The 21,053-nt window shown below is 38.9% G+C and overlaps 1 protein-coding gene across 7 annotated transcripts in view; it reads right to left on the bottom strand.

Annotated features, from left to right (window-relative positions):
* Nucleotides 1-21,053, bottom strand: part of nfixb (nuclear factor I/Xb) — a 154,701-nt gene that overhangs the window by 51,078 nt on the left and 82,570 nt on the right. Inside the window, exon 4 of one of the 7 annotated variants that reach the window (XM_053611168.1) lies at nucleotides 12,307-14,983. The exons of the other annotated variants lie outside the window; for them this stretch is intronic. Within the exon in view, the coding sequence (XP_053467143.1) occupies nucleotides 14,898-14,983 (86 nt within the window). The 3' untranslated portion in view covers nucleotides 12,307-14,897. Of the gene's footprint in view, nucleotides 1-12,306; nucleotides 14,984-21,053 lie in introns of those variants that run through there. 7 annotated transcript variants of the gene reach the window in all.

The following is a 21,053-nucleotide window of genomic DNA, read 5'->3' as shown; positions in this document are numbered from 1 at the left end:
AGAGACAGCGATAGAGAGAAGAAAAAAAAAAATAGAAAGGGGAAGAGACGTGGGGAGAAATATTTTGAGGTATGTGCCCTTTCCTGGAATGTGAAAGTGTGAAAGGGCAGGAGCAAAGGAAAAGTAACAGTACATGAAACATCATGAGTATTTTGGGAGTAACAGCCTATAAGATAGTAAATTAAGGTGTTCATGGTTTGGTGTTTGCGTACAACACTGTAACCCACCATTCACGTTTTCAAACAAGGTTTGGAAGCTGAAGTGTGCACTTTTTTTTTTAAAGATGTTAAGGCAGGTTCACTGCAAATAATCCAGCAATCTCCAATACAATCTTTGATTATCCTTTGGTAGCTCAGAATAACATTACAATCTTGGCAAAAATGATATTATGTGAATAGCCAAAAAGTCCAGCATGGTGCTCTGCACTCTAATTAAATCAGGCCTTTAACACTATTAACACTCGCACCATGAGGCACATTATGTCCTGCCTCCTCATTGGCTGCACATCAAGCTCTCAAACCAGAGCTACGTGAAGCCTTTAACAGGTAATAAGTCAACTAGCTTAGCCTGGGACCTACTTTTTTGCTCAAAAAAAGTAAGAAATAACAGAAATATAATTTTACAGGGAGATTATGGGGGTATCAGATATTTCACTTTCAATTTTATCTCATAAATCATCTCCGGTGGTTCAAACCCAACAAGCACCCAGGTCAGACATCTCATAGGCTAGTATGCATCTTATAAATAATACACTACATGCATGTGTATTTGTTGAGAAACTAATTATGTGGCTCTTACTAGCCATGAGACAAGAAGAGATGGTTGTGCATGAAGACAAGAAATCCACCATAGTGGCTGATTGTGTTGGGATGAAGAGCAAATCCAATCAGCAGATTCATTAGTGGAACCAGAGACCTTCATCATCATCATTACAGCCCCCTTTACCGGTCTCTCTGCCTTTCTCTATGGGATAATTCACCATGTGATTTCACTTACAGCAGATTACAATTCACATCAAAATGGAAAGAAGATCCAGCAGAGGACTGCCTGAGCACTCATTTCTTCTTCTTTTTTTCTCTCTCCAGCTTTCTATTACTCTTGTTCTGCTTTGTGGGGGAACTCGGGGTGAAAACAAACCCTCCTGTATATTTTACCTCCGTTTCAAATTCCACCGCTCCAAACTGCAGATGTGGGCAACTGGCCACAGCAACTCTTCAAACTGAAGCAGAAGGAGGGGGGAAAAGCGAGCAAAAAAACTGCATCGAGCTGCTTCCAATCTCATGTAAACACAGGATGAGTTCCAGCCATACCAAGATTAGTGACCAGAAAAACAGTAAGAAGGATTGAAGAAAGGAAGCACGGAAGGAAGGAATAGAGAACGAAAGAAAGAGAAAAAAGGAAAGTGCAGATACAATACAATACACGAATTGATTCATAGTAGGGTTGTAACACAATGCCATTATCTTTATCTTTAACTGTCTAGTGCTCCAAATATCCAAATCTGTATTCTGTTTCCCAAAGTAGGTGTGGCCTATATATATAATTATTATTATTTTTTAAAGATATAAACCCTATCACTACGCAAGGAAACAATGGAAAACAGGGAGAAAAAAAGGGTAGAAATATCAGCATAATCAGCAGGATCTGTGAATTCTGGCTCTAACAAATCCTCAACTTTAGCTACCGGAGCGACTGTTTTTTGTAATCCCACTGACAAAGTTATTATTTTTGTTTGTACTTACCTGCAATATTTTCTAACAAATCTAGTTATTACTATTTCCGAAAATGTCAAAGCAAACTTGCAGTCTAATTTAAAGCACTGCAACCCTGACCAGGCAGTTACTAAGGATGAATGAATGAACATTGTAAATGCATCATGCAGCACCACACATGTTCATGAATATAGTCTTTGTCCCCTGAACATTCCCTTGCACCCATATAATGTAAAGATCTTTCACTCGTGACTTTTTTGTTGCATCCTGTGGGATCCCGGTCCTCATGCACACCTCTAGTATCAGCCAGATGCCTTGTAGGATTTTTCGTCTTATTCTTCTGAGAGTGGTATTGCAGGAATGCCAGAGGAGCTCATTTGTTGGAAACCTTTAGCTTTTCTACTAATTGCAATTAATTGGGGGAAAGTGGGCAGAGATGAAAGAAAACCTCTTAAGGGATACTAAATGTGCTGATGTTACTGAAGACCCAACTGGCTGAGCTCCTCTCTTGCCAAGTGTGACTGCAACTTTCTCAAGTGTGTCACCCACCACCTCTGTTTTGTTAAAATAGCACCAGCAGATGTGGAAAGCAACTGCGTGGAAAAATCAAGAGATAGTGAGACACCTGGAGCATTAATCAGGGAAGACCACAGGTCAACCCCGTTCTTCAGAGAGATAAAGATTAATGGAGGGGATAAAGATGCCATGCAAGAATATGTGTAAGATAGGTCCATAAGGATAAACTAGGTTTGACACCCAAGTGTTATAGCAGCCTCACTGCTGCAAAGATTTCCATGGAAAAAAGGAGCCATACACACTATAAAGTGATATTATCTATCTATCTATCTATCTATCTATCTATCTATACATCCATCTATCTATCTATCACCATGAGTATCAGTAGAAAAGTTAACTTAACTTAAAATTTCAAGGCAACGTGCTGCACACAAATAAAATTGATAGTACATTACAATTTTTGGCAGCAGTTTTCAAAAAACTCCTGTTAATTTTCAGTAGTATGCTTATACTATTTACTCATAGTCATATACTCTTATCTTATTATACTCTTTTTACTGCCAACTATGCTGTTAGTATTTTACTGTTACAGTGCTTTATGCTGCACATCTGACAAGGCATAACAAAATGCTCATAATTCATATGAATGCCCATACTCCTTAAATATCAGCATCTTCTTTGGCATCATTCCCACTCACAAAGAACCCATTTCTGCTTTAAAAGATGACATGGTAATTAGCTAGCAGCTACTCCACTGTACATACCTCCTTAAGGTATGAAAACATACAACACAGAGAGAAGAATGTAGATAATACGGAAAAGAATTTCCCCCATTTGTATCTGTCTCCATTTATTTTATTAGAGAAACAGAGGCATAACAGTGGTTTGAATCTTTACATTAATGAAACCATCAGTATCAGCTTGAATGCTTTTAGAGGTTAGGTAAGTACAGGTTCAGGATGGAGGTTGAGTTTCCCTCTCTGCTGGCCCATTTCTGTCAGGGAGGGCTCCTGCTACACAGCTCCCAAGGCAGAGCAGGAAAGACTTACAGCAGGAAATACCTAACCAATAGTCACCCCACTGGAATAGTAAGATGAATGAAAGAAAAAAGTGTGGGGAGGGAATGAGGGCTGGTGAGTGAAATGCAAGAGCGGAAAGACAGTACCGAGGTAGGAAAAGAGAGAGGGGAGAAGGAAAGTATGAAAATGTTTTCTGCACTACGGTCTTTAACTGGACTTATATGAAACTATATATGGGAAGAGACTGTTTCCACACTTTTCTTCACACTTGCCATTAGATAAGAGAATCTTTCTGAAAATCTACTCTTCCTGGCACCATAAAGAGTGCGATTCGCAAACCACATAAAAGCTAAAGGTTAACTGGCCCTGAGGATCGAGCCAGAAGGTTAATGGTAATGTGTAAAATTGTCCTTTGCCTACAGCCTGACTGAAGGTCCTCGCTTGAAATGTAGGCTTAGTGCCATCTCTGGACTGAAATATGGGAAATTAAACAATAATTATCCCGCTCAAAGTTTACAGGTTTCAAATTCTCACCACAAACACAGTAAGGGGTACTTTAAAAGCTCAATTAAAGAATGTGTACAAATGCCAACTACAGAGGTGGTAATGCCTATAACAGTCAAGGCCACGTCCAACTCAGGCTGAAATAGAAGTCAAGGAGAAAAATAGCTGAGGGCTGGATCACGTTTTTAGTATAGAAGTATGGTTATGTTTCCAAACCATAGCCTGGGTGAAGATTCTTAAGAACACAACTTCTTAATTTCAGTGATTCACTGAGGTCGTTCAAATGATCACTTTCCACAACATAATCCCGGAGGAAGATCACTAGGGCACACATAATACCTATAATTTTACAGCTTATTTTCTCTGATACATAAGTTATGCTGTAATACCAGTCTCAACCATGGCACTTTGCTAACCATGGATGGTATAGTAGTTTTAGGGGCATGTTTTTGTTGAGGTTTTTATTGTGTTTTGTATACTAACAACAAAAGCAATGAGTGTTCAAATGTTTGGGGGAATGCCATGTGTTACTTGTGAGGTTATATGTTGCAATGCTTGGGCTATGTAAATATATAGCCCATTAATATGCCAACATAATATAGTGATATAGTCTGTGACCTGCTATACCATCATTGCACACCAGAAAATTTCCCCAAATACTTCCTTGTACAATAAACTTAAGCTTTTTATAACTACAAAAAAAATCCTGTAATACTAAATATCAATTAGCTTATTTCATGTGAGAAAATAAACAAATAACCTTGATCTGATAGCCTTTAATAAATAGCTTAAATAGCCTAACAATAAATCAATAAAATATATGACTATACAAAACAACACCAATTTACAAAACTCTGACATTCGTTGTCCATCAGTATTTAAATAAATATGGTATAACTAGTATAGTACATTAAAGCTACAGTGGTTTGGTTAAAAAGTAATTCATCAACAAGTAGAGAAAATGGGGGTCAACAACAGGAGGTCCCTCCAAAATGGATGAAAAGACAAGAATAGAACTTATCAGGGAGGCTGTCAGGAGATGTGCTGCAACATTAAAGGAGCTGTAGGAATATCTGGAAAGTACTGGTCACTCCCTGCATGTAACAACAATCTCTCATATTCGTCATATGTCTGGGCTATGGGACAGGGTGGTTAGATGGAAGCCCTTTCTCATGAAAACAACAACAACAACAATATCTAAGCCTGCCTTAATCACCCCCAAACCATGTGGCAAAATGTGTTATAGTCTAATGAGACCAAGGTAGAATATCTATCCAGCCATCCATTTTCCATTCCACTTATCCTACACAGGGTCGTTTGGAAGCATGAAGGATATCCCAGGGAACGCAGGGCACAAGGAATAAGCAATATGTTTGGTACAAAAACAAGACAGTTTAGCACCCAAACCCACAGTGAAGCATGGTGGTGGCAGCATCATGCGATGGGGCTGCTTCTCTTTAGCTAGGACTGGGGTTCCAATTAAGATCGAGGGAATCTTGGATAGCTCCAAATACCAATCTGTTTTGGCACAAAACCTGTAGGCCTCTGTTCGACAGCTGAAGATGAAGAATAAAATTCAGCACAATAATGACCCAAAGCACAAATCCAAGCCAACAAAGGAATGCCTTCAGAAGAAGATCAACATTTTGGAATGGTCCAGTCAGAGCCAGATGCAAATTGTATCGAAAACCTGTGGAGTGACTTGAAGCGGGCTGTGCACAGGAGAACCCCATCGCAATTTGATAGATCTGGAGCATTTCTGCAAGGGAGTGTGGAGTAAAATGGAAAGACTTGTTGGTAGACTCTTGCCCAAAAAGACTGAGTGCTGTATTACAAGCAAAAAGTATTTTAACAAAGCAAACTTAAGGGGTTTGCACAACTGTGCAACCAGGTTTTTGACTGGGTTCTATTTTTTTTTTAAATGAAAGAAATTGTAAAAGACGTGTTAAGACAACACACATTTAACATTCATTTGTGCTGGTGGTTTCTGTCTAATTGCAATAAATACCCCCAAAACTCCTCATGAAACCTTTTGAACCCCACTTTGCCACAATCATCTTCACTGCAGACAGGAGTATAAGGTATTATGCTCAGTTAGTTTGGCAAATTTTGCACTCACACTGAAGATAAATTAACCTTCATTCCTTGTCTTTTCCCATCCTTGCTCCTTCCCCCTGCTTTCCCTTGGGCTAAAGAAAGAAGATGGATCTCCTCACTGTTAAATGTTCATAGGCCAAAACCGCACACTGCTGACTCTACTCATCCAGCTGGCTTCTGTGCTTGCAGTCACACACACACACACACACACACGCGCGCACACACACGTGCGCACACATCCATCCATGAACAAACACCCAGCGACCTCACACACGTGCCTTTCTCACACTTCCTGACCCAGTCCAGCTTCCTAGAGCCCACCATGTCCAATAGCCATTCTGCATTATGTAGTGGAGTGTGTGTGGGAACAATTAATCTGGCTGACAACAGCAAACAAATGGGCAAAATAAGGAGCACTTGAACAGTCTGGCATGACGTAGTGATATATTTTGTGACATAAGCTGCAAACTAAGTGACTCACTGAGATGATACAAGAATTCAGGGGTTTGCAGTATTGCCATTAAGACTACTGGTTTGCTATTAACATGTTATTGCAAATTTATAACCCATTCTTGTACGCATATTACAATTCAGTGATAAAAATGTTTTTGACAGAACAATAAGAGACCACGAGGGTTAGGAGGGTTACTTTAAAAATTTATTCCGTTACAGTTACAAATTACTTTGCAAAAAATTAATCAGTAAAGTAATCCAAGTATCACAATATGAAAGTAATGTAATCTGATTACTTTTGGATTACTCCAAGATCACATATGTAAATAGAGTCAAGAGAAAAGCAATGTGATCTAAAATACTTTTATTTAGAGCTTATTTTAGAGCTTAAATACATGTTTAATGTTTGGATTTGTTTTAAGAAAATAAATAAATTGAATTAATAAAAGATTGTTTTGTGTCTTAATAGCGTTCAAAACAGTATTACTATGAATGCACTGAAATAATACACTGAAAAAGACACACTATTAGCATCACATAAATATATAAATAAATTCCTACATTCTTTTGAATGTCCATGGAATAAAATAAAATATTGGATGCCACGAGTGAACCTTCTGCCATCATTCACACATTTGAATGACCATGTAATAGGATGCACTGTGATAACATGAAATTAAAAATGACCTTATACGGCCATGGGCATTATCTCAACTCAGGACAGCTGTCATTTGCTGCTATTGTAGAGCAACGGTTTGATGCCGTACACAACAGCACTTCACCTTTGTGCATTCGCTGAGAGTAGGATAATGGTTGAGAGGCAGGAATTTGGTCAATAGTTGCTGCAAGCCTTTTAGAATCGACCAATTGGTGTGTGTGAGAAGGCGGGAATTACAGAGAGGGGTTAAAGCAATACAAACATGCGCACACATGATGCAGTACTAGACCATAAGCACATCAAAATAAAACTTAAGCCGAATCCCGGACATTTTCTCAAATTTAGATATCTTGGCCGGACACTTTTTTTAAGGTCTGAAAAAGAGGACATGTCCTGGAAAAAGAGGTATGGTCACCCTAACAAAAGCATTTCAGTGAACAATTTGTGTTAATTTCTACCAAATTTACTTTGCACATAATTTATTTGCACATGCACTCACGACTGCCAAGACAGAACCAGATTTATAATCAAGCAGCTGTCTATATTGTGTTATATCAAAAGATCTTTAAAGTTCTTTGGTTTTAAATGAGAAAAAAAAAATGTAATCCTGATAGTATTCCCTTTTTTGTTTTGTTTTGTTTTGTTTTTGTTTGTTTTTTTTACAAAATGTACCTGTAATCTGATTACTGTGTTTTCTGACGTAACTGTAAGGGATTACAGTTACCAGTTTTTTGTATCCTGATTACATAACGCCGTTACATGTATTTCGTTACTCCCCAAGCCTGGAGACCACTTAAGATAGATAATAAAGTATTGACGGCATCCAAACATGAATTATGTAAATAATCTGCTAAAAAAAAAAAGGTCTAACATAACAGCAAATCTTTGTGAGTGCAAGATAGCGAGAAAGACACATAGAAAAAATTAGAGAGAACAGGAAGGGGGAACAGTCCTGTGGTGTCTGTTTTCCCACTGGCTGGCGAAGATCAACTACAGCCAGCATAAACACATGCCTTCATGGTTCATACATTTCCTGCTCCCCTCCACATCCCAATGTAAGGCCACACAAGTGTACAACGGTGGAGAGAAAAGTAAAGCAGAGAAGGAAAAAAAAATATGAGAAAGAAAGAGCCTGTGTGCTGTGTGTGTTAACACTCAGATGAAAACGAAGAAGCAATGTAAATGAAAACTCAATAATCTTGTTCAATAGTAATAACAGTTACAGCAGGCAGTTAAAAGCAAAAATGTCAAATTCCTGTTATAAAGCCTATGGAATTTCAATCAAGCACCCACTAGTTGTTCCGTACGTTTAATTCGCTGCCAACCAGTTCATAATTGCGTCCATTAGGATTCATTGTGAAATAACTACAGAGTCCATCTTATGAGGCTCTTTTAGATCTTAAGCACTTCAAAACGGCCCCACTGTACCTCCCTCTGTTCTAGACTACAAAGACAGAGGGCTGCAAGATAGTTCTCATACACCATCTGTTTAAGATCTGGGATACTTCTTACTGCTTCTCTCAGTGTTGCTCTAGAAACACTGGAGTCGTACTTAATCTATAGAGAAAATTTTTCTAAATAGGAAAGTAAAATATTTTTTCACACAAGGGCGAAAAAATAATAGAAAGGAAATTAAAGGGGTTTAAAGATAGAGCCTTGAGGAACTCCAATCTCATTCATTATACCGATCTCTCCACAGAAATTGTCTGATTTCTTTTCTCTCGTTTTTTGGATTTTAAACCCATTTTCTCCCTATTTGGTCATTTACCAGTTCCCACCCACAAGCTAGTTCTCCCCATTCATCCCTCTTCCAAGACATGTGAAGCCAGCCACCATATCTTTTCAACCTGCTCCTTATGCTATTTCACAGGGCAGCGTATCACCCTATTCCACAAACATGAGTTCATAGAGCCCCATGTTTGAATAGTGTTCCACTGATTGACAGGGGGTTGAGTATTGGTCTGCTATTCATATCAAAGCCAATTCCATTACATGGAAGAGAGTTTAAACACTCAAGAAAAAACATTCAGGGCATGGCAGTGTAAGATCGTGACTTGTCTTCACAAGATAGTTAATGTCATATCTTGTGTTCACATGTATAAAAATACTCCCTTATTCCATTTGGTCTTCCCTATGGCAGCTCACCCTGTTCCACTCCCACGTGTGCGTTATCAAAGCCTATGCCAAATGCTGTTTATTCATTCCTATTTGAGTGAGAAGCTTTAAACCTGACGCATACACAGGAACATGCCTCCCCCTTACCTCCTAACATGCTAAATCAAGGAAATAGAGAACCAAGACGCTAATGCTTACTAATTTAAGACAGAATCATGAAGGATGTGTTCAGGATTTTAGGGTTATCAACTATAAAAAGAATTCAGTATGACAGTACCCTGTTTATGGTTATTGAGGTCAGCGTGTATCCACAGGCAGTCTGAAGAGCAAAAACACAAACGCAAAAGTATGCATTGTTAGAACTAGAGATCCTAGACATTATAAAGCTTTAATTCGGAATGTTCTGTAATGCCTTCAGCCTAAGAGTGCAATCTGGTTTTGGTCTTAGGAGGGGTGTTTCACACTTGACTTACCTTGAAAGGATAATTGAGCTTTGTGTGTTTGTGTTTGGGAAGCAAGACACAAGAACGTGGACGAAGAAGTTACTCACTACCTTTTTTTCCACAATCTGGGAGCTCTTTGCCTGGAGTTGTTTTGGAACCTGCACATTATCTCCACCCCGACATTCTCTTACTCGTACAAGCACATGCTTCCTCTCTCCTTCACTAGCCGCGCTAATCATCCACATATCTGCTTTTCATTCCGGCCACGGGTCTTAATGACTTAACCAAAGTCACACTTTGGAGAACACACTAAACAATCCTCGTTCTCTCTGTCTGCGCTGGGCTTTCCTTGGCCTTCAACTGTGTATGAGTGATTCTGTGAAAACTCTCCGCTGTGGTCTTGATTCAATAAGGTGGAGCAACTACACATATGCTACCATTCTGCGTAAATACAGCTCAGCAGCGGAGTGCACAGCATGAAGTCATGAAGTCCCCCCTGAAAGACACTCGCCAAACTGATGAGAGTTAGTCTTTTTCTTTGTATGTGGACGAGTGAGTGCATACCCTCACACACACACACACACACACACACACACACACACACACACACACAAACACACTACCTAGTAATTTGCAAATAGAAAAGAAATTTGCCCAAATCGGCAGCATTATTTTAAAGTATTTGGTGGCTGGCAAAAACTGCTCTGGCTTCTCTAAAAGAGAGAATGAGAATGAATATCTCTGCCTAGAACACCAGGGGTCCCTATGTGCCAAGGAAGAGAGATAAGCACCCCCTACTCAGGGGAGCATATCAAAGAACTTTCCCCAACTTTCACTTAAGAACTATCACTTTATTTCACAGATAGGAACAAGTCCCGCCATCAGTTTGGCATTCATGAAAATCTTCATCCTCATTAGCAGATCACCATTTCTGTGTACTGTTCGTGTAACCGTGCTGTGCAGATGGGGGGAATGAGTGTCCAATCTCATTAGGGAATGATTGAGGCGAACATCTGTTTACAGTTGAGGCCTATCGTCTACGAAGGCGTATGCGCGAGATGTGTTTTAGAAGAATAAATGTCCGCCAGAGAATTATAAACGGCACAACAAACTGGCATTCTCCGAGGTCAATGCTGGGTCCCGTTCTGCTCTGATCTTTAATAACATCATTACTACTCTGATACACTGCACGAAAAGAGAACATATAAATAGACAGAGGTTTGAATATTTGAACAGTGCAATGAACGATACCACATTCTGTGTGCTACGTGCTTGCTGGCGAATGTAAACTTGCGCACATGCGTTTACGACTAGCACAACTGTGTGGAACCGAAATGGATCAAATAAGAAGCGGGGGGGGGAGGGAGGGATGACAGCGTATGAAAAAGACAGACGAGCCGTGGAGGGAGAGGAGGGAGGGCGGCAGTGGGTTAAAAAGTAACAGAGGTTTTATTGTTTATGACTCTCGGGCAATGGGAGGAGGGAGACACTGTAAGCACTAGCCTGGCACAGAAAGCAGGCCTCAGGCCAACCTCTACCCTGCAGTCAGAGAATACCCTAGCCTAGAAACAGCACACATGCGCATGTGCAGACACACACACACACACACACACACACACACACACACACACACACACACACACACAGTGGTACAGTCCTGACATCATTTTAAACACAAGAACCAATATAAGTGCAAAATCAAACCACAAAATGAATTCCAAATGAATCGTTCCGATTTTCAAACCCACACACAAGATTAATAAGACACGTCAGAGTGTTTAAATTCACATCTCTACTGACATACAATATGGAGCCAAAACATAGCACAATTTAAGGTTACCTGCTAGAGAGATAAGAGCTGATGATCGCAATATGTAAGGTCTCTGCAATTAGGCTGTGCATATGCCCTCTCTCCCTCTTTAACTCTCTCTCTCTCTCTCTTTCATTCCTTCTTTCTCTTTCTCACTCTCTCTCTCTCTGACAGATTTTAACCAAATACCAGCAAACAAGCAATTATTTTTGGCAGCCGGAGCCCGTGGTTCCTTTCCAAGAGAGCGAAAGACCAGAGGGAGTGGGGGTGGATGAAGTCACCCTCGCAGATGGGATTTAAATCAATATTACATTATATGTCCTTATTTATTAAAAAAAAAAAGAAGCAGGAAACCAACCCAAAAGGGGCCTGAAAACATTTAACACTGCTCCACAGTGACGGAGTAATTGCTTTTAATATATACATTTTTCACCCCCTTCTACTCCATCACTATTGTAATTTCCTCCTCTCCCGCCCCCGTGTCCTATTTAATTCCTTGAAGTCACTGCAATCTTTTCTGTATAAAATTATACCTAAAGAAAAAATGTAGCTGCCAAACATTGAGTCCTAACAGAAACCATCTGGAATAAAGTTTAGGAAAAAACAACCTCAGTTAAGCTTGCGAAGAGGAAGAGGAGGGAGATGAAGAGTGCAGGACAAAGAGTAGCAGATGCACTGATAGAGAAGGCTGAGAGATAAACGTATAAATGCTGCTTAAATGTGGTCTGCCTTTAGTTAATATACAGAAAATCGGTGAATATTCACTCTGGTAAACTAGACGTATACTGTATATAAGGGGAATCATTTTGAATGAGCATAAATGGTAAAAATGAAATACCATATACATGTATTGTAGTGTGCTTCTAGACACATTTACTAGATTCCAACCCTCCACACTTCTGAGTCTATTAGGTACGGAAAAGACACAACAGAGCGTGCTATTATAGGAATATAATGAACGCTAGGCAGGTGTGATTATTTTCCAATCACACCATGTCCTGAAGTGCTTTATTCCTGTCATACCACAGCAAAACAAGTACAAATGATCATTTATTAATGCACCATGTCTTGAAGACCCTTTCATGTAGTGGAAAACTTTCTGACTTTCTGTCAAATAATATGTTTTTGAATCAGTTTGTTATTAGCCTTAGATTACGTGAAGCATCCTCTTTACAAGTTCCAGTGAATGAGCTGTTACTATAGAAACAATAGCGTATAAGAAGGAGTGCATTAATATAAACCTGTGATTTGAATGTCAGAGCTGCTGTTTTAGAAAATGAATGACCGGTCAGATTTTTGAGAATGCAACAGTGACGTTTACATGCACATCAATATTCCAATATTAATCAGAATTTGACAATATTCTAATTAGCAGTGAGTCATGTACTCTGATTGCCGGATTCAGATTAAGACGATATTCTGATTGCCCATATTCTGATTCCCACCCCTGGAATATGCCTGTTTTAATCGGAAATTTGTTGCATGTAAACACCTTATTCGGAAAATCCTCTGAAAGGAGATATATGCGCATGCTCAGTCCGCAAGGAATTGTGGGTGCTAACAGATGCTTAGCTGTAGGCTAGGTATTTACGAATGGCAACTCAGACATACAGTACTGTGCAAAAGTTTTAGGCACCCTATTTTATTTAGTACAAACTTTGTTATAGATTTTTTTTATGACTTCTACATTATCGAGTCAGTACAAAGAACCATTTTAGATTCCCAAACATTGGTTTTCTAGCACAAAATTAAATGCTACAGAAAAAATGTTTGTATGTCATTAAAGAAAGCAGTATATTATGTAAGAGACACTTTTCAGAGAAAAAAAAAAACACAATGAAGGCTGCTGAGTTTTGCTGCAAAAATAAGAAGCAAGTGCGACAATCAAATTCTCCAGAAGAGCCGTGTCTGGTTCTGCAAGATGTTCAATAAAACTTACAGCTCATTTCCTTATAAAACTGCACTAATTGTACCGGAGATGACTATTTTTATTTTTTTGTCACACCAAATATTGACTCTGTTTCATTTAATACTGTTTACTGCTCTTTACGGTATTTTTTTTTTTTTAAATGTAGAAACATTTAATTTAATCATTTTGAAGGCATCTTTGCCCTGCAGCGTTTCTTTGCATGTGCCTAAAACTTTTGCACAGTGCTGTACCTACAACAACCATGTATAAAGGAATATTCCAATGCCTGTACGCATATAAACATCGGATTCGGAATATGGCTGCAACCCGAATACAGACCTTAAACAGAATTTGATGTGCATGTAAACGTAGTCAATGTTGTGACATAACAATTAATTGCATATTGAAAAACCATCAGAATGAAGATTTAAAAGATTTCCCCAAATTTAGAACAAACTCACTTCTATTGTCCGATTCCTGCATAAGGTATCTCCTAAGAAAACCTAAAAACTTTGTAATATTACAAAAGACAAAAGAGTTTTCTGTCATATATTTATTCTGGGGTTTTTTTTTTTTGTCCAATGGAAAAATCTCACCTACTACTCCAAGTTGTGGCTCATCCGGTCCACAGCAGTGATGTTATTTTACAGGAATCCAGGCCCCAGTAATTGTCTTCATAATTCACATACTAATAACTGGTGCACATTCAAGCGGATAAAATCTAGTTCCCGAGTGGCCTTCAGATTCGCGTAGAACACATGGGCACCGTGGAAGTCGTGATTAGGTTGCTGTTTCTTTTTGCAGCTGCACTCTATCATCTATCTCTCATCTCGTTCAGGAGTGTCACACATTTATCCACACGTTTATTCAAGGGGGTATTAAACCACAGCTGACACAGAACCACACAAATCAAAAGGTCTGTGGTTTCTATGGTGCATGCTGCAAGCTAAGAGCAAATAAAGTGATCTGTTTCACCCTTGTCTGGATGTTCCTGTACCTACCTGCTTCTCTTATCCTTTATTATACCACAGCACTGTTGAATTCTCAATTCTGATTAGTCAGAAGGTGTTGATTCATTCTTTAATATTCTGTCATTCAATTCAATTCAAATCACAGGTTTATAATAATAATGCGCTCATTCTAATGCCTTATCGTTTCTATAGTAACAGCTCATTCACAGGGACTTGTACTGCAATATACACAATCTAGTGAGACTGGTGTGGAAATGACTCCTACAAGCAGCTATAACATAAGTGATAACGGGAACTAACTTGTCTTGTGGACGTTCCACAACGCTTTTAATAAGCACAATGTGTTGTTCATTACTAAATTCGAATAAATCAATTTGCAATTACTTGCTAACTGACTTGGAATAAGAGTAATACACTTCAGAATGTGCTGTTATTAGAAAAATAATCCACTTAAGGGTGCTAATACCTGCATCACACATTCCTGTTGCTAATTATTTATCTATAACAGCACATTCCAAAGTGATTTAATCCTTGCACTTGGCCTTGGAAGAGCCTTTAGTTTAGAATGTAATTCTTTTCGTTATGGTACAGTTGTGTGCTGCTGGTCCTTGTTATCTTCATTGTCTGGATTATAAAGTATTTCATTCATAACATGCATTTACTTTAGACAGACAGGAAACAGCACATCACTTAAAAATACACATAACAGACAGACAGACAGACAGACACACACACACACACACACACACACACACACACACACAGTGTTTCCTTACCTGCGGTTGAGTTGATAGGTCCACAGCACATGGAAGAGATAAAAGAAACATGGTGGTGAGAATCATGACTGCAACATAGCAACTTTTTTTTTTCCCAGTGAGCAGTGCGTGCTGCTTCAGGCTAGTGTGTGGCTTTAAGTGGTGCTGCTATAGAAAATGAAAGGGCTGGCTGTTGGTGTTTGGAGGCGTCGGGTGAGAAAAATGCTCCTGTACGTGTGCAAGTGTGATAGTGTTTCTGCGGCGGCGAGAGTCTGCGTGTGAGCTACAAATCTTAATTGGGCCTTTTGTTTTTTAGCTCCATCTGTGGCTTATCAGTGCCCGAAGAAAATACAAGGTGTTGTGTCTGTTCGGTTACGAGCAGTTTGCTTCAGCCTAACACAGCGAGAGAAAAATGAGAGGCTTACACAGTCTAACAGTTTCACACAGATACTCCACAGCTGTATATCAGAGATGTTCCTGGGCATTCATGTAATCAAAATCACAACGATGCACAAGCATGAGAACAGATTCTGAAACCAAAAACATCAAACAACACCGCCATCATCAGCCCACTGCTTCTCACTAACCAAAGCTGTCTCCATCATTTATATACAATTAGCTAGGAAACGTCGCAACACTGCAACAAACAACACAAGAGCTTTACCGAGCAACCACAACCCCACATACAGACATGCTGTTAGCATCACTGTTAACTTTATTAAAAAGCTTGTTTGTGGGTTTCTAAATGGAGTAGAGTTTCTTGTCTAACTGCTGTCAGAAGAATGCCAGAGTATTGTATAAAGCAGGGGTCCTCAAACATTTTACAGTCAGGGACTCTTTAACTTATAAAACAAATTCACATTCCTCATCAGTGCAGATTTATTTTACAAACAAACTATTCAAAAGTGCAGGCGCATTATTTAAATTATTTGAGCACTTAACTATCCCCTAAAATGCCAGCCCCCACATTATTTTAAATTACACCTCTACTCTGCACACTTTGCTTCTCTAGCACTCAATTATAAATATTGTATGGTAGCACTACTTGTATTGTTTTCCACTTGATATATCGCTTTGCTTGTATTTCTTCATTTGTAAGTCGCTTTGGATAAAAGCGTCTGCTAAATGAATAAATGTAAATGTAAGTGTAAATGTAAATGTATACATTAATATCCTGGCTAGTTAAGATTTTTGTCTGAACTTTCCAGCCATTTTTATTAAAACTGTCATTGGATTGCAGATGACATTATTTATTGGCATAACACTTTTGATAGTGGAGCTTTAAACCTCTGTAATAAAATAAAATAAAATAAAAAAATAAAAAATCATGAATCCCAGAGATATGGTACATGGAACTGTGGTGGTCCCTGGATCCCACTTTGAGAACCAATGGTATAAAAAAAAAAAAGACTCAAGTAGAAGTTAAAAAAAAAACATAAATGTGTACAACAAAAATATACAATGAGAAAAAAGAAAAACACTCCGAAAATGAAAACGGTGAACTCGGTGACAAAAAGTTAACATGGTCTTCAAATACACAGCGTTCTTTGTTAATAGTTTTCAAAGATTCGTTTTAGCTAATCATGGTTTATGAACGCGCTGCCAGAGTTTTTGTTTACGCTTTCAAACTTTTCATTTACGCTCCGCCATTCTGGCAAAAATCTAACATATGGGCGGGGCTTAACAGCGATTTACTCTCATTGGCTAGTGAGATTTGGATCGACATCTCGAATGTCCAGCTGAGGAGGAGGATGATGACCTTGATGATGATGACACTCCTTGGAGAGCTCATCACGAACAAACAGTCGTACGAGACTACCCAAACCTCAAATACTAATTACAAACAAATATACTGACAAAGTAAGGAAGTAATTTCTACTACAAAGTACAAACACTATAACTATACAGAGAACTGTATCCAGAACCCTCTCCAAACTTCCTCCAAACGGCTCTACTTCCTGGTCAGGGAGCTGTCAATCCAAATCTCAGCAGCCAATGAGAGTAAATTGCTGTTAAGCCCCGCCCACACATGAGGTTTGTGCTAGAATGGCGAACGAAAACTCTGCCAGCGCGTTCATAAACCATGATTAGTGAAAACTAAGCTTAGAACACTGTTAACAAAGAATGCTGTGCATTTGAAGACCATGTTGACTTTTTGCCACCGAGTCCACCGTTTTCATTTTCAGAGTGTTTTTCTTCTCTCTCTAAATATTTTTGTTTGTTTCTTGAAAAGCTACGTTCAATACTTTTGGTACAAATTGAATTCCATAAAAATCTACCATTATCTTGTGCCAAATAATATGCTGTTATAGTAGTCAGACTACTAACCATACAGAAAAAACAATATGCTACATATCCGTGAAAGCAAAAACCATTTTGAACATGAAGCAACAGGTATGTTTGAATGACTTCAATTCTGCAATGAGTTCATTTCTGCCGATGTTGAACGACTAAAATACTGCCTTAGCACAGTTCAGTCACTCCACTACACTCTTGATTAACTAACTCTACAAAGCTAGCTGATGCAAGTTAATGTGACCGCAGTTCTGAAAGAATTTTTAAGCCAGAGAATGTGTACATAGACCAATGGACCAAGAAATGCAGCTTCTAACACTCTAGAGCTTAGCTAAGTTTCAGATAGTAGTTGGCTAGCTCAGGCACTTAGGAGCCTGTGATGTCATTTAGGAAACTTAGCTAACCTTTTTGTGGCTTTCAGAAAGTATTCATGCCTCTTCACTTTTTACACACTTTATTGTGTTATACATTAAATTTAAAACAGATTAAAGTAACTTTATCTGGCCATCAATTCACCAACCCCATCTTACAAAAGAAATACTGAATATACTGAATATCAATGTTCTAGCAACATATGAACTTTCACTTGAATGCCCTGTATGTCACATTCTGCACCAACGCATTCTAATAAAGCTAACCTCTACGCTATTTCAATAAATTTGACATGTAATGATTTTTTTAAAACCTCTTTAAACATTTTAAACATTGAGCATATCCCACTTCATGTGCTTCACAATATATGATTAGACTTGAAGTACGCCTAACTTCTCCTGTTCTCTGCAAACACAATCGGGCTTGCAAATCACATAGTAATGTGGTACTGTCCTGGGCTTCCCAGCAGGTTTTCCAGAACCTTCACACTAACTGTCCCTCAGTGGTAGAATTAACTTCCAACCTCAATCCGGACTGCAGAATCCATCACTATCTTCAAAAAACAGCTAAAGACCCACCTCTTCTGTGAACGCTTAACTAACCCTTAACTTGTCCCCACTCCAATATGTTTTTTTTTTTTTTTTTAAATTACACTGGCTCTTACACCTCTACTCTGTGCACTTTGCTCCTCTAGCACTCAAAACAAATCTTGTATAGTAGCACTACTTGTATTATTCTCCGCTTGATATATCGCTTTGCTTGTACAGCAGTTCCTCATTTGTAAGTCACTTTGGATAAAAGTGTCTGATAAATGAATAAATGTAAATGTAAATGTACTGTAACGAGGGAGTTTTGAAAATGCAAATAGTTTTTTACCCTGTAAAATCTTTAGGCGACTGAGAATACAGAGACTTTCCATGTCTTGAAAATACCCAAGTTGTCATAATGTGCTACCACATGACTTGATTCTGTTTGCAGAGAAGAAAAGTTTCATGAGCCTGGTATGTCTACTCATACGTCACCAAAAGCACAGACTTTACACATGGATGTTAAATAAAGAGGTAAAACTATTTATTACATATCTGTCTATTTATGTCTATTATTTAAATAGCATAGTAGTAGTAATACAGTGGCACAGAACGTCGTACATAGAGCATCTGAGTGAAAGATTGATACGTTGTTATGCGATGTACCAGAACATTGATAAACAAGGTGCTGTAAATAAGTTGCATGTGAGTGTTTGTTTGTCTGAAACTGTGCTGTACTCTGTGCAGAATAATCCCAAAATGACAAAGCAATTTTTTTTTTATTATCTTGACTGGAGTTCACCTGCAGCAAATTCAATTGATTGGGCATGATTTAGAAAACTGTGTGTATAAAGTCCCACTATTGAGAGTGCTTGTCAGGCCAAAAACTAATCCATGAAGTTCACGGAACTCCCTGGAGTCGGCCACAATCAAACTGTGTTGAGACACTGATCTGGGCTAGGTCTAAAGCTTTGAATGTTCCTAGGAGCACAGTGTACGCTATGATTTTGTAAAAGGGTAGAAGTTTTCAACCACCAGGACTCTTTCTAGAGCTGGATGTCACAGGATTAAATTCAATTTAATGCCTAAATAAAAACATATTGCAATTTGTGAATGTATATTTGAGTTCAGAAGTCACCAACCCTCTTCCTGTAGCTCTAGCTTCCTGAAGATTTCAGCTCCAACCATAATCGTGTCCACCTGACCATCTAATCATTGCCTTACGAAGTTCATGATCAACTAAAACAGGTGTGTTTGATTTTGGTTGGAGATGAAACCTGCAGGAAGGTAGATCTCAAGGAAGAGGGTTGGTGATTATTAAACATTATTTAGGTTATATACAACTGTATACAAATGTTCATCACCCTCTCTCACACAAATCGACCATGCTATAACGCATGCTATATCTCTTTAAATGCTTTAAATGCGAAAAGCCATTTTTGCCACCATTGCGCTAGCTATGTAGCTATGTTCATTCATTACGCTCATGCATTCTGAACTAGCTAATACCCATACATTTTTCTTCAGCTGTACTCAATATCCCCTTTATCCCACTCGTTTAATGGAATAAAAAGTTATCCAAGAATATTTCGTGTATTTATGAGCAAAATATCATTCATAGTGTTCCACTTGGTGGAGCTGTAGCACCCTAAGCACACCCCCTTTTCCGCATCCCTGCATGCCCACCAAAAACCTTTTATTTAATATAAGGAGTTTTTCGACTGTCCAGCTGTGCCAGTCGTTCAGTGACAGATGCATTCGAGACAGGCTTTTTCGAGCAGGGTTTGACTGAGATATCTACCGGCTTACAGAGTAGCAGTGATGTAGAGCAGTGACACGGAGCAGAACTTCAGCGAGCGAGAGAAGGAAGGAGGAGTAGAGGAGAGGAGAAAGTGAGAGGGGGAGAGGCGAGCACGGTTGTTTTAACCTCTGACCCTGGCACACTTCACACAAGCCACTTCAAACCCACCCCACTAACCAGAGAAGGAGGGGTGACGCCTCGAATGACACACTGCCCCTTTCCTCCTCTTTCAAGTTCTTAAGCCGCTAGATTTTAAATAGCCAATAAATAAAGAAGTTGATGCAATGGCGTTTTAATTCTCATCCGTGTGCTTTAATCACGCGTTGCAAGGTTCTATTTCTTCTTGGTTTACAGAATGCAGTGCATCAAACATAATTCTGCATTGTTATACAACTTTACATTCCTTATCTTATTCATTGGAGAGCTAAGAGAGACAGCTAGATATCTAACTTTATTACACACTACAAGTGACTCTGGTAGCCTTGCAGTTTGCTCTGTGTGTGTGTGTGTGTGTGTGTGTGTGTGTGTGTGTATGTGTGTGTGTGTGTGTGTGTGCGCGTGTGTCTTTTTTTTCGGCCTATTCTTTGAGGTAGGGTTCTGTGTCATCTGTATAAATATAAAGAGAAAGAGAGAGACAGAGAGCATAGAGATGTGCAAATATGATCTGATTGTGCAGAGAGAAGTGTCATACAGTCTCAACTCACAGCCCTCTGCTATAAAGAAGGCCAGTCACAACCACACACACACACACACAAAGTTGCACACTGTTTACACATACATGTACACATTCACTCAATACACACATGCATTTAAACAGTCCCACGTACTCACGCATGCAGTCAAACCAAAAACAAATGTGTACAGACTAAACACTGTCACACTGAATTATGATGGGTTTTGTACACATGCCACTTGCAGTAAATCTTTAAATAACACTAAAACTCTTGCGTGCGGAGGTGTGAGCGCTGTAGCTGTTCCACCGTAGATATTTAGTTAACTTAATGCTACACTATAAAGAACATACTGTCTAATCTTTAAACACGGCATTTAAAATTTTAATTGCCGATAAAGATAGTGTAGCTATTAAGCAGTTATA

The sequence above is a fragment of the Ictalurus furcatus genome, chromosome 2 (assembly GCF_023375685.1).
Source record: "Ictalurus furcatus strain D&B chromosome 2, Billie_1.0, whole genome shotgun sequence".
Classification (NCBI taxonomy): Eukaryota; Metazoa; Chordata; class Actinopteri; order Siluriformes; family Ictaluridae; genus Ictalurus; species Ictalurus furcatus.
The sequence above is the reverse complement of the archived record's forward strand: the minus strand, read 5'-3'. Positions and strand labels throughout refer to the sequence as shown.